The sequence below is a fragment of the Microcaecilia unicolor genome, chromosome 3 (genome assembly GCF_901765095.1).
Source record: "Microcaecilia unicolor chromosome 3, aMicUni1.1, whole genome shotgun sequence".
Classification (NCBI taxonomy): domain Eukaryota; kingdom Metazoa; phylum Chordata; class Amphibia; order Gymnophiona; family Siphonopidae; genus Microcaecilia; species Microcaecilia unicolor.
The window spans coordinates 79,921,121-79,935,956 of NC_044033.1; the positions used below are offsets into that span (position 1 = coordinate 79,921,121).

The following is a 14,836-nucleotide window of genomic DNA, read 5'->3' on the forward strand; positions in this document are numbered from 1 at the left end:
TGCAAGTGTGTCTGTGAGAGAGAGAGAGAGAGACTGGGTGCCATGGGCCCCCCCTCCCTCCCTCCCAGTTCCAGGGTCGTCCCTCCTTCCCTCCCTCCGAGTTCCAGAGTCGTCCCTCCCTCCGAGTTCGAGTTGTCCCTCCCTCCCTCCGAGTTCCAGGGTCGTCCCCTCCCTCCCTCCGAGATGCAGGGTCGTTCTCCCCCTCTTTCCCTCCCTTCTTCCGAGCTCCAGGGTCGTCCTTCCCCTCTTTCCCTCCCTCCCTCCCAGCTCCAGGGTCATCCCCTCCCTCCCTCCGAGTTCCTGGGTCGTCCCCCTCCCTCCCTCCGAGTTCCTGGGTTGTCCCCTCCCTCCCGCCGAGTTCCAGGGTCGTCCCCTCCCTCCGAGTTCCAAGGGACCGAGTTTCAGGTTCCCCCTCCCTCAGAGTTTCAGGGTCCCCCTCCCTCCCTTGTCCCTCCCTCCCTCCCAGTTCCAGGATCCCCCCTCCCTCCCAGTTCCAGAGTCGTCGTCCCTCCCTTCCTCCCTCCTTTCCAGTTCCAGCACCCCTCCCTACGAATTTTAGAAGTCATCTTCACTTACGAAGTCGGGGTTATGGCGGCCATCAGCAGCAGTAAAAGGTGTGCAGGCTCGGCCCTTCTCTCTCTCTCAGCTCTGGTCCCGCCCTTGCGGAAACAGGAAATGAGGGTGGGACCAGAGCTGAGAGAGAAAGAAGGGCCGAGCCTGCACGCCTTTTACCGCTGCTGCTGTCCGCTGTAAACCTGACTTGGTAAGTGAAAATGACTTTTAAAATTTGGAGGGAGGAGGCCTGGAACTGGAAGGGAGGGAGGGACGAGGACACCCTCATGCATGTGATGTCGCGTTCCGTGGCCTGGCAACTCTGCAGCGTTCCCTTCCAGTGATTGGTCACTGCTGTTTGTGACGAATCCGGAAGTACGTGACATCAGTTCAGGAGCTGGATACAGCAGGAGCACGAATGCTTCAAGGCTTCACTTTCACGGAGTCAGTTTCAGAACGTTGGAAGTGCTTTTTATTATATAGGATATCATATTGCTCCTCAGTGGTTTCTTCTCCAGTTAGAAGAGCCATAACCTATGTAGCCTTTCCAAAGTCTCTCTTTTACTCTCCCTTTCTTCCTTGTGCCACCAGCCTTCATTCCTGTATGTTAAAAGGTGCAAAAAAAGTGACATTCTCTAGTTTTCTGAATCAACATACCTAACCTCTTCTTTATTCTGCAAGGTTTAGCACAGGCTGCTGGCTATCCTATTTTTGCATTCTTCTGACTTCTGGGGCTCTAGCGTCTGTTTCTGAGCCCCGATCCCAGTGGTGGGCTCCATCTGCTCAAGGGCCCAGTTACTCTGAATGCAGGAAGAGCTCCCTCAAGGATCAGTACTCTCTCCTCTGTAATTTAATAATTTTCTAAGTCCTGATGTTCTTTATACTTTTCTTTTAATGACCCCCCTCCTTTTTTAAGTTTTTGATTTTAATTTTTAATTCATACTTTGCACTGTTTTTAGGCAGTCTTGGACAAACATTTAACAGCTGGGGAAAGCTTAGTTCCTATCCCTGGTTAGGTATGTGCCCTTTCAGGTTGGTTTTAATTTTAGGGTCTGTTTTTTATAAACTGGATGTTTCATTTTATCACTTGTATCATGCTCTATTTTGGTACACAAGGAGGCATATTTTCAAAGCACTTTGGGAGGCTAAGTTCCATAGGTTTCTATGGAACTTTGGGAGGCTAAGTGCTTTGAAAATGAGCTTGAAGATGTGCATGCTGTTTTCACATTTGTATCTCATCCATTTCACATTTTGATGTTCAATCACTTTGCTTGTAGTTATCAGCTTCAGTTTGGTTTTGTGTAACTTTATGATTGGAACCTTAGGATTATATGTAATCAGATATTGGTTGCACATATTTATGGTGTCTGTTTTTAAGCTTTCTGCATGTCCACATGTATGGAATTTATTATATACTTTTAATTATTTTATTATTTTTAAAAATCATTTTTATGAGTTGTATTCATTTGTGGTCTTTATGTTTGTTTATTTATTAGTGTTATGACGAACCCCTGATGCAGCCTTTTTGGTGAAACGTGGCTACATTGGGTCTTTTTTAATAAAGAATTTGTTGGACTCCTGGTCTGCTTTCAGGCTTATTGTCAAAAGAGAAGGGCGCCCATCTTTTGACACAAACCGCAAGATGGGCGTCCTTCTCGCAGGGTCACCCAAATCAGCATAATCGAAAGCTGATTTTGGGTGTCCTCAACTGCTTTCCGTTGCGGAGACAACCAAAGTTCATGGGGGCGTGTCGGAAGCATAGCGAATGCGGGACTGGGGCATGCTTATCACATGGGCGTCCTTGGCTGATAATGGAAAAAAGAAGGGCGTCCCTGACGAACACTTGGACGACTTTACTTGGTCCTTTTTTTTTTTTTTTTTACAACTAAGCCCCAAAAATGTGCCCTAAATGACCAGATGACCACCGGAGGGAATCGGGGATGACCTACTACTACTACTTGACATTTCTATAGCGCTACTAGGTTTACGCAGCACTGTACAGTTTAACAAAAAGGACAGTCCCTGCTCAAAGGAGCTTACAATCTAAAGGACGAAATGACAAGTTGGGGTAGTCTAGATTTCTTGAATAGTGGTTAGGTGCCAAAGGTGACATTGTCTGTTTGACCTCCCCTTACTCCCCCAGTGGTCACCAACCCCCTCCCACCCTAAAAAAATATATATATTTTTTTCCAGCCTCTATGCCAGCCTCAAATATCATACCCAGCTCCATGACAGCAGTATGCAGGTCCCTGGAGCAGTTTTAGTGGGTACTGAAGTGCACTTCAGGCAGGCGGACCCAGGCCCATCCCCACCTATCTGTTACACTTGTGGTGGTAAATGTGAGGCTTCCAAAACCCACCACAAACCCCTGTACCCACATCTAGGTGCCCCCCTTCATCCCTAAGGGTTATGGTAGTGGTGTACAGTTGTGGGAAGTGGGGGGCTCAGCACACAAGGTAAGGGAGCTATGCACCTGGGAGCTTTTCTGAAGTCCACTGCAGTGCCCCCTAGGGTGCCCGGTTGGTGTCCTGGCATGTGAGGGGGACCAGTGCACTACGAATGCTGGCTCCTTCCACGACCAAATGGCTTGCATTTGGTCGTTTCTGAGATGGGCGGCCTTGGTTTCCATTATCGCCGAAAATCGGGGACAACCATCTCTTAAGGACGACAATCTTTAAGGTTGACCTAAATGTTGAGATTTGGGCGTCCCCAACCGTATTATCGAAACAAAAGATGGACGCCCATCTTGTTTTGATAATACAGATTTTCCCGCCCCTTCGCGGGGACATCCTGCGAGGACGTTCTCAGGAAAACTTGGGCGCATTCGATTATGCCCCTCTTTGTGTTCTATTTCTTGTTGTTTGCTGCGGACCTGTAAGACTCTTTTTGTTACTGTGCTCATTGAAGGTGAATAAATTTCTACGTTTGGACGTCTGTTTGGATACAGATTTAAATCTGGATAAGCAGAAGTCTATGGTAGTTTGAATCATGTTTTGCTAAGTTATTTCATATAAGAGTCCACTGTATATTTGAAAAGATGATCTTATTGTTTAGTGCATTCCTTGATTACTAATAGGTTGAATTACTGTAATTGTGTGTATATGGGATTTCCAAATAAAACAAATGAGACGCTCCTGTCTATGCCAATTCTGCTGTCAACATGGCTTCCACGATTTCTGCTTGTCTCCCTCCCTCCTTCTCACAAACAGGACAAAACACATTTTTGGCTTCTAATAAGAACACAGCCATTTTTGGCTGAAACCAAAAATATGTCAGTAAGTTAAAATAACCTTCTGTCTGAAAGTGAAATTTTAAGCCAGTTTTGGTGCAAAGAGCAAAACAACTGTCTTGATTTTATCTGCCGAGTTTACTGGGCAATGGACTGAATATCGGCCTGTGCCCAGTTAAATTTCGGGTGACCTCGCTTACCTTGATATTGAATGCTGGAGCCTAGACATGGCCTGGCATTGAATGTCTGAGCTTAATTCAGCCTGTGGCTGTCAGCGGCTTAAAAACTGAATATTGTGCCTGTAATGATTTGGCAGATTTCCAGTTGGTGGTGCCAAGCAGAATCCGATTTCTGATCTGTATTAAGCAGATCAAGAACAGTCTATGTCAAAAATACAAAATTTCTATATGAAATAGTAATAGTAACATAGTAAGTGATGGCAGATAAGATCTGAATGGTCCATCCAGTCTGCCCAACAGTCACATTCATTATCAATTCAAGATTTAAATCAACAATGAACACGATATTATATACTTAATCATGATCTTTTTCTTTGGTGTTTCCAGGACACAGACCATAGAAATCTGCCCGGCTCTGTTCTTATGTTCCAACTACTGGAGTTGTCATCAAAGCCCACTCCAGCCTATCCAAATCCATCTTGTCATTTGTGGGACAAAGACTGTAAAAATCTGCCCAGCACTGTCCTCACATTCCAAACCTCTGGAGTTTCTGTTGAATCTCTCTCCAGCCCATCCTAAACTGGATCGCCATATGCGGTACTCAGACCTTACAAGCCAGCCGAGCACGGCCTTAGTCGCCATCTAAGCACCACATGACATGCAAATACATATGCAGCCCTTTAAGTTTTGTTTTTTATATCAACATTTTCTAATTAGAGATCCTCTGTGTTCATCCCATGCCTTTTTGAATTCTGCCACAGTTTTTTTTTCCCCACCACCCTCTCCGTAAAAAAGAATTTTCTGACATTACTCCCAAGTCTACCACCCCACAACCTCAATTCATGTCTTCAAGTTTTACCACTTTCCCTTCTCTGGAAAATATTTGTTTCTTTATTAATATCTTTCAAGTATTTAAATGTCTATCATATCTCCCCTGTCCCTCCTCTCCTCTTGGGTATACATAGCAATATCCACAATGGATCTGTTTGTAGCTTTTGAGGAAAAGAGTTGCTCACCTCAGTATTAAGATAAGGATTTTGCTAGAATTAGATTTCTGATGATGATCAGCACAGCACTATCTCTCTTTTTTTGTCTTTCTACTGATAGGGGTGACTATGAAAACAGCATAATTCTGAGCTCTTATTGGCTCCATAGTAACTTTTTAAAGACAAAATATATTGTACTCTCTCTTTCCTATCAACAGGCTCCTACAATGTCAAACCTGACATTTTAATCCGATTTGAACAAGAAAGATTTGGGATCGAGCCTCAGGGATCTGAGGAAAGAGGAAATCTGACCACCACAAGCACTGGTGAGGAACTGCATGAAGCATGTGATGCAACTTAGATTAAAGCTGGTAATGAGCCAATACAAATTTTTCTTACAAGACAGACACAGTGAGAAAAAGCTGTTATAATCACACTCCCTGCTTTTAACTTTTGTTATGTGGATAATGTAGTTGTTTATTTCTATTCTTTTCCTTTCTTTATCAGGTCTATCTCTTTGTTTTTCATTCTTTCAGGTATTCTCTCCCACTGTTTTCCCATGTCTTTCTGTCCTTTCCGTTCATCTTCTTTCAATGCCTAGTGTCTCTCGTCCTTTATCTCCTTGAATCTCTTGCTATTTCTGACCTCTCAGGGTTGCTCCAAAATGTTAAACCTTCCCCCCCACCCAGCATCTTCAGGGCCTTATTCACTGTGAGCCATGCAGCAGCACTGCTGGTTGGAAAAAGAGGCAGGCAGGATGGCCTTGCTGGAAGAGACAGGAGGAAAGAATGAGGGACCAGCAGGAAGAATGAGGAAAGACTGCCAAACTGGCACCACCAGGAGGGAAGGAGTCAGGAAGGAACACACTGACAGCAGCAGTAGGTGGAGGGAGGCAAAATGGAATAGAAGATGGGGAAATAAAGTGACCCCCCCCCCTAATGGAAGCAAGAAAAGAGATGGAGGCAGATGGGGACTTGATGGAATAAGCAGCAAGAGGGAGGGAGGATGTCCACCAATATCCATATTAGGAGAGGGGACGGTTAAGTAGCCCACCCACTGGCAGCAGCAGAGGGGAGGGCATTGGTAGCCCCAGGTTGAAGAGAAGTGGGATTCTGTAACAAAGGTTATATTCTGCAGCAGAGTTTGTAACCATAGTACTGTAGGAACCATCAAAAAGATGGTACTTAAATCCTACTAAATCAATAATAAAGTACCATCTTTTTGAAGAAAGTCACCCAAAATGGTGTACAGCCAGAATGACCTGGACAAAAGCAATAAGCGATTACAGCAGTAAAAAAAAAGAAAAAGAAAAGAAAAATCACATAACTGTGCACACAATAGCAGTGATCCCCAGATCTGGTTTCATCGATATCCACACTATGTATGAGAGAAATTTGCATGCAGTGGAAGCAGTGCATGCAAATCCATCTCATGAATATTCATTGCAGATATCTTGAAAATCTGACTGGCTGATGTTCCCCAGGACAGGTGTGGGGACCACTTCACTATAACTTAATTATGCTACTTTGCATGTCAAAGCAATATACACTAAGGGGCCCTTTGATTGAGCTGCGATAAGCACTTAACACATGCGTACCACAGGTTAAAATCCAGTATCATGGGGTACATAAGTATTACCACAATGGGACAGACCAAAGGTCCAAGCCCAGCATCCTGTTTCCAACAGTGACCAATCCAGGTCACAAATACCTGGCAAGATCCCCAAAAAGATCAATACAGGCATCCCGTGGTAGTTTTCAAATCTGAGTGCATTTCTCGCAAGCAAAAAATATTTTGTATTTTGTTAATACTGGGCTGTGTTGGCATTAGCACACAGACAGCTCGTAACGCAGCTTAGTAAATGGGGTAAGTGAGCTGCTTTTTGATCTTTTGGGAAAAATGATTTATGAATTTTTGTAACTATCATGTAAGATATTTCTGGGGAATTAATTTTTTGAGTAGAGTTTTTTTTTCTGTGACCAGTGATTGTGCTCTGGCCTGTTGTGCTTTTTGACACATTTATTTATTTAGATTTTGCTCACACCTTTTTTAGTAGTAGCTCAAGGTGAGTTTCATTCAGGTACACTGGATATTTCTCTGTCCTGGGAGGGCTCACAATCTAAGCTTGTACCTGAGGCAATGGAGGATTAAGTGACTTACCCAAAATCACAAGGAGCAGCAGTGGGATTTGAACCTGCCACCTTTGGATTGCAAGACTGGTGCTCTAACCACTAGGCCACTCCTCCACTCCACACATGTTGGGCTAGTGAGCATTTGTTTGCTTAGTTCTTTTTTCTTCACATTTTAGTTGGCTGTAACTCTTTCCTGAGTGGATGTGTGTTGGTAATTAAAATCACCCATTATTATACTGTTGCCAAATATGCTAGCTTTGCTAACTTCTGTAAATATTTCTTCGCCTGGCAGATGGTATTATAGCTCTACCAGTATTCTCTTTCCCTTCACACATGGAATTTGTATCCATAAGGATTCTACATTGCTGTCTGTTTCCTGCTGAATTTTTATTGTGCTAGACTCAATTTCCTCTTTAACATATAGCACTACCCCCTCCAATTTGATCCACCCTATCACTGCAATGTAATTTGTACCCTGGTAACACAGTGTCCCATTGGTTGTCCTTCTTCCACTAGGTCTCTGAGATGTCTTTCTATCCACCTCTTCATTTAGTGCTATATAGTCTAACTCTCTCATCTTATTTTCTAGGCTTTTGGCATTTGCCTACAGACATTTACAACCTGCTTAGAAGTTGACAGGGATAATTTGCAGTCTTTACTTTTATCTTTTTTAAAGGCTGCTGGTTTTCTTCTACCTTTGTTGTAATCTTCCTGCTGGGATTCCTTAATATAAATGTTTTCATAGTATTCTACAAGGATATTTCACTCCGAACCATGCGCTCCTGAATGACTGTCAGCTTCCTACCCCCACCCCCATTCTAATTTAAAAGCTGCTCTATCTCCTTTTTAAATATTAGCACCAGCAGGCTGGTTCCATCCCAGTTAAGATGGAGCCCATCCTTTTGGAATAGGCTCCCCTTTCTCCAGAATGTTGCCCAGTTCCTAACAAATCTAAATCCCTAATCCCTGTACCATCATCATCTCAACCATGCATTGAGACTTCGGAGCTCTGCCCGCCTCTTGGGCCCTGCATGTGTTAACGGGAACATTTCTGAAAATGTTACTCTGGAGAACCTAGATTTCAATTTTCTACTTAAGAGCCTTAATTTGGCTTCCAAACCTCCCTTCCACATTTATCTGTGTGGTTAGTGCTCACATGTACCAAGACAGCTGGCCTCCCCACCACTAAGATCCTATCTAGATGAGGCATGATGTCCGCTATCTTCGCACCAGGTAGGCAAGTGACCAAGCAATCCTCAAGTCCACCAGACATCCAGATATCTGTCTAATGATCAAATCACCAACTAAAATGGCCATCCTCTTTCCTCCTGGGCAGAAGTCCCTGGAGAACCATCCTTAGTGCGAGAGTGATACTGCATTCCCTGGAGGGCAGGTCCTAGCTACTGGATCACTTCCTGCTTGAAGGGGGGCAGACTCAAGAAAAATGTCAGGAAGTATTTTTTTACGGAGAGAGTAGTGGATGCTTGGAATGCCCTCCCGCGGGAGGTGGTGGAAATGAAAATGGTAACGGAATTCAAACATGCGTGGGATAAGCATAAAGGAATCCTGTGCAGAAGGAATGGATCCTCAGGAGCTTAGTTGAGATCGGGTGGCAGAGCCAGTGGTGGGAGGCAGGGATAGTGCTGGGCAGACTTAAACGGTCTGTGCCAGAGCCGGTGGTGGGCGACGGGACTGGTGGTTGGGAGGCGGGGATAGTGCTGGGCAGACTTATACGGTCTGTGCCCTGAAGAGCACAGGTACAAATCAAAGTAGGGTATACACAAAAAGTAGCACATATGAGTTATCTTGTTGGGCAGACTGGATGAACCATGCAGGTTTTTTTCTGCCGTCATCTACTATGTTACTATGTTACCAGGGTGATGCTCTCTTTTTAGGTGACCTTCCTCTTCCAAGTCAGTACAGAGGACACCTTAGCAGTCTTGGAAGTGCATAAAAGGAGGTCCTTTACTTCAAGTACTCTAGATGATCTGTTTTAAGGACCTTGAAGATCAGAGATAGAATTCTAAATTTAGCATTGCATTATACTGGTAGCCAGTGAAAGTTTTATAGAAAGTTAAGATGTGATCACATTGCTTACAACCTTCTGTCAGTCATGCTGCTACATTCTGAATGTCATGGATAATTTTCAGAGCTACAGAGGGTCCTTAACTCCTTCTGCTACGATACTTACCTTTTGAGCTCATAAAATTCCCAATTATCTCAGTTTTAGCCAAGTGTAGCTTTTCTTGGATCTTATACTTTCCTTTAAAACTTGAAGCTATTTTTCCATTCTTCATACAGGCAGCCAAAGTTACACTGCTGATACCACAGTAGAGGTCCTAAAAATGGAAGAGATTCGTGTCTGTAACCAACTGGAGGGAGGAGAGGAGGATACTGACACCAAAAGTGGTGAGCCAAGAATTCCTTTATAATAAAATAGTAACATAGTAACATAGTAGATGACGGCAGAAAAAGACCTGCACGGTCCATCCAGTCTGCCCAACAAGATAAACTCATATGTGCTACTTTTTGTGTATACCTTACCTTGATTTGTACCTGTCCTTTTCAGGGCACAGACCGTATAAGTCTGCCCAGCACTATCCCCGCCTCCTGCCACTGGATGTGCCACCCAATCTCGGCTAAGCTCCTTAGGATCTATTCCTTCTGAACAGGATTCCTTTATGTTTATCCCACGTGTGCTTGAATTCCGTTACCGTTTTCATTTCCACCACCTCCCGCGGGAGGGCGTTCTAAGCATCCACTACTCTCTCCGTGAAAAAATACTTCCTGACATTTTTCTTGAATCTGCCCCCCTTCAATCTCATTTCATGTCCTCTCGTTCTACCGCCTTCGCACCTCCGGAAAAGGTTTGATTGCGGATTAATACTTTTCAAATATTTGAACGTCTGTATCATATCACCCCTGTCTCTCCTTTCTTCCAGAGTATACATGTTCAGGTCATCAAGTTTCTCCTCATACGTCTTGTAATGCAAATCCCTTACCATTCTCGTAGCTTTTCTTTGCACCGCTTCAATTCTTTTTACATCCTTCGCAAGGTACAGCCTCCAAAACTGAACACAATACTCCAGGTGGGGTCTCACCAACGACTTATACAGGGGCATCAACACCCCCTTTCTTCTGCTTGTCACATCTCTCTCTATACAGCCTAACAACCTTCTAGCTGCGGCCACCGCCTTGTCACACTGTTTCGTTGCCTTCAGATCCTCAGATACTATCACCCCAAGATCCCTCTCCCCGTCTGTTCCTATCAGACTCTCCCCGCCTAACACATATGTCTCCTGAGGATTTCTATTCCCTAAGTGCATCACTTTGCATTTCTTCGCGTTGAATTTTAATTGCCAAACCTTAGACCATTCTTCTAGCTTCCTCAAATCCTTTTTCATGTTTTCCACTCCCTCCCGGGTGTCCACTCTATTACAGATCTTAGTATCATCCGCAAATAGGCAAACTTTACCTTCTAACCCTTTGGCAATGTCACTCACAAATATAATGAACAGAATCGGTCCCAGCACCGATCCTTGAGGCACACCACTACTCACCTTTCCCTTCGAGCGAATTCCATTCACCACCACCCTCAGACTTCTATCCGTCAACCAGTTCCTAATCCAGTTCACCACTTCGGGTCCTATCTTCAGCCCATCCAGTTTATTTAAGAGCCTCCTGTGGGGAACCGTGTCAAAAGCTTTGCTGAAATCTAAGTAGATTACGTCCATAGCTCGTCCCTGATTCAATTCTCCTGTCACCCAATCAAAGAATTCAATGAGATTCGTTTGGCACGATTTCCCTTTGCAACTTATTGGCTTCCAGGAAATTCACTATCCTTTCCTTCAGCATCGCTTCCATTACTTTTCCAATAACCGAAGTGAGGCTTACCGGCCTGTAGTTTCCAGCTTCTTCCCTATCACCACTTTTGTGAAGAGGGACCACCTCCGCCGTTCTCCAATCCCTCGAAATCTCTCCAGTCTGCAAGGATATATTAAACAAATCTTTAAGAGGACTCGCCAGAACCTCTCTGAGCTCCCTCAATATCCTGGGGTGGATCCCATCCGGTCCCATGGCTTCGTCCATCCTTATATGCTGTGCAGTATGTCTACATTTTCATAGAGATTGTGAATGTTAGTAACATTTTTATCTATAGTACATAGAATTCAGTTTTCTTAACTACCAGGTGTGAAGTTCAGGGACCAGGTCCTGAATAAATCCTAGATCCCCAGCCAGGTGTTCAGGGTTTTTGGTTAGTGCATGTAATCAGAGTGAAGGGAATCACTGCAGAGACTGGAGGTGAGGATGAGATGTCCAGAACCAGCAGATGATATCAGGATGGTCTATTTCTGTCGGTTCATGTGCTGTTGGTCTCCTGTACTTGTCTACAAGCAACATCATTTCCTTTTATGTATTATATGGAGCCTTAGCTAAGCAAATGTCTTAAAGACTGTTGTGGAGATAGTTGCCTATATATCATCTTACTTCATTAGCTGTCTAATTTATGTACATACTTTCATTTTTATCCAACAGATGATGGATTTGGGAACAAGAGTAAGAGAATGAGAATGTGTGATGAGGAGCAGGAGGAGGAATGGAAACATAAAGACCCCTCCAGAGACAGCTCAAATCCTTCAACTGATTGTGTGAGAGGTATTAGTAGAGTACCACCACCCAGCTTGAATGAAAATGCACCAAAAGGAGAGAGACCCAATGCATGCACTGAACAAGAGAGAAATTCCCAAATTTTCTCAAACTTTGGACAAAATCAGAGACACAAAGGAGAGAAATTGTTTCCAAGCACTTCATGCGAAGAAAGATTCATGGGGAAGTCGAACCTTATAAGACAAAACAAAATTGACAGACAAATCAAGCTATTCCAGTGTACTGAATGTGAAAAAAGTTTTACATATAAATCACAGCTTACAATTCATGAGAAAATTCATAAAAGAATAAAACCATCAAAATGTTCTTTACCTGGTAAACATTTCAGTCAGATATTTGAACAGAGAAGACATGAATTAATCAGTACTAGAAAGAAACGATTGCATGAAATGAACCTCAAGGGAGGTAAGCGATTTAAATATTCAGAATGTGATAAAAGCTTCATTCAAAAATGTAACCTAAGGTATCTTGAAAATATCCACACTGGAGAAAACCAATTTAAATGTTCTGAATGTAATAAAACCTTCACTAGAAAATCTGGCCTGACATATCATGAAAGAATCCACACTGGTGAGAAACCATTTAAATGTTCTACATGTGATAAAAGATTCACTCGCAGAAATTATCTCAGATATCATGAAAGAATCCACATTGGAGAGAAGCCATACAAATGTTCTGAATGTGATAAAAGCTTCACTACAAAATGTGGCCTAACATATCATGAAAGAATACACACTGCAGCAAAAGGATTTAAATGTTTTGAATGTAATAAAAGTTTCACTATAAAATCTGACCTAAGATATCATGGAAGAATCCACGCTGGGAAAAAACAATTTCAATGTTCTGAATGTAATAAAACCTTCACTAGAAAATCTGGCCTGACATATCACGAAAGAATCCACACTGGTGAGAAACCATTTAAATGTTCCAAATGTGATAAAACCTTCTCTCGCAAAAGTTACCTCAGATATCATGAAAGAATCCACATTGGAGAGAAACTATATAAATGTTCCAAATGTGATAAAAGGTTCAATACAAAATGTGGCCTAAGTTATCATGAAAAAATACACACTGGTGAGAAAGGATTTAAATGTTTTGAATGTGGTAAAAGCTTCACTATGAAATCTGATTTAACATATCATCAAAGAATCCACGGTGGAGAGAAACGATTTAAATGTTCTGAATGTAACAAAACCTTCACTAGAAAATCTGGTTTGACATACCATGAAAGAATCCATACTGGACAGAAACCATTTAAATGTTCTGAATGTGATAAATGCTTTACTCGCAAAAATTACCTCAGATATCATGAAAGAATCCACACTGGAGGGAAATTATATAAATATTCTGAATGCGATAGAAGCTTCGATCAGAAAAATGACCTCAGATATCATGAAAATGTGCAGACTGGAGAGAAAAAGTTTAAATGTTCTGCATGTGATAAAAGCTTCAAACACAATAATTATCTTAGATATCATGAAAGGCTCCACATTGGATGGAAACTATATAAATGTTCCAAATGTGATAAAACGTTCAAAGAAAAGAGTTACCTCAGAGTTCATGAAAGAATCCACACTGGAGAGAAACCATATACATGTTTTCGATGTGATAAAAGCTTCAAGCAAAAGAATTACCTCAGAATTCATGAAAGAATCCACACTGGAGAGAAACCATATAAATGTTCTGATTGTGATAAATGTTTCAATCGAATTGATACACTCAGAATTCATAAAACAATCCATACTGTATAGAAACCATTTAAATGTTATAGAATATAAGAAAAAATTTAATCAGAAAAATTGACTTCATGAATGAATCCACATTTGAAGGAAAAGAATCTGTGCTAAGGAGATACAGATGAAGAGAGGAATTCCAGAAACAGAACAGAGCATGATAAATGAAGGACGGGAACAGACATCAATTGAGGAGGAAGAAGAAATGCAGGCGAAAGACCCAGAAGTGGAGGAACTAACCTATTTGGACACAGGTAAATATGTTGAGGTCCAGGAGAGGGAAAGATTACCCAAGGTTTAGTTTAACTTCTAGAGCAGTTATTTTTAACCTTTTTCATCTCATGACACTTAAAAGGTGCAAAATTGTGAAGGCACGCCATTAGCTTTTTAAAGATAACATATATGTAATCAGTTAACAAATGAGTATTAAAATTGTGTTTAAAGTTCAATAATTAAAATTTCTAATGTGTTATCTTTATAGCCCACAAATAACATGCATTTAACAACTTCAAAATGAAACCTCCCATCCATCCATCACCCTCATCTTTAAAAAAAAATAAATCAGTGGGAAATCTGTGTTTGGTGATGTTTTTTCCAGCCTCCTCCCTGCACATCCACTTTTTTTCCAGCCCCCCTCTTTTCATCCACACTCTATCCACCTTTTTTCCCAGCCCCCCTCTCCCTGCATCCACATTCCATCCACCTTTCCCCTATGCCCCTGTATACACATCATCTTTTTTTCCAGCAACCTCGCTGCACACACATAAACGATGTATCTTATTTTTAGCCCCTTTCCTTGCACCTACATTCCAGCCCCCCTTCTTGCACCCACATAACATCCATATTTTTCAGCCCTTCTTCCTGCACCAATACTCCGTCCACCTTTCTTCCAGCCCCTCTCCCTACACCCATATTGCATCTTTTTTCCAGGCTCCCCCTGTACACAAACCATCTGTCTTTTTTTCTAGCCCCCTCCCTATATCCACACTCCAGCCCCTCTCTCAGTCCTCATCTGAGATTCATAACATCAAACAAACACTTACTACTTTGTAGACAAACCACTGTAAACTGCCATTGTGCAAGTTCACCGAGTCTCCCTTCAGTAATTCAGTGCCGCAGTTGCTCTCTGCCCAGGCTGATGCAGCAAGGCTCACACTGACACATGCATGTGGAGATCGCCACACGCATGTGCCAGTAGATCAGGTGACCTCTGATGCTGCTGGCCCATGCAAGTGTCAGTGCATGCCTTGTGGCATCAACCCAGGCAGAGAGCAGGTTCGGCTGCATTGAATTATTGGAGGGAGGGGGAGGAGACAGTATTTGGACATTTTGGAAGAACCTGGGTATGTAGGTGATC

General features: G+C 42.7%; 1 protein-coding gene across 1 annotated transcript in view; it reads left to right on the plus strand.

Moving 5' to 3' along the window:
• The window catches only part of LOC115464252 (zinc finger protein 345-like), a 28,055-nt gene extending 14,206 nt beyond the window's left edge, over nucleotides 1-13,849 (plus strand). Inside the window, exons 5-7 of the mRNA XM_030194651.1 lie at nucleotides 5,165-5,272; nucleotides 9,380-9,487; nucleotides 11,615-13,849. Coding sequence (XP_030050511.1) covers nucleotides 5,165-5,272; nucleotides 9,380-9,487; nucleotides 11,615-13,497 — 2,099 coding nt within the window. The 3' untranslated portion in view covers nucleotides 13,498-13,849. The remainder of the gene's footprint in view (nucleotides 1-5,164; nucleotides 5,273-9,379; nucleotides 9,488-11,614) is intronic.
• The last annotated feature ends 987 nt before the right edge of the window (nucleotides 13,850-14,836 follow it).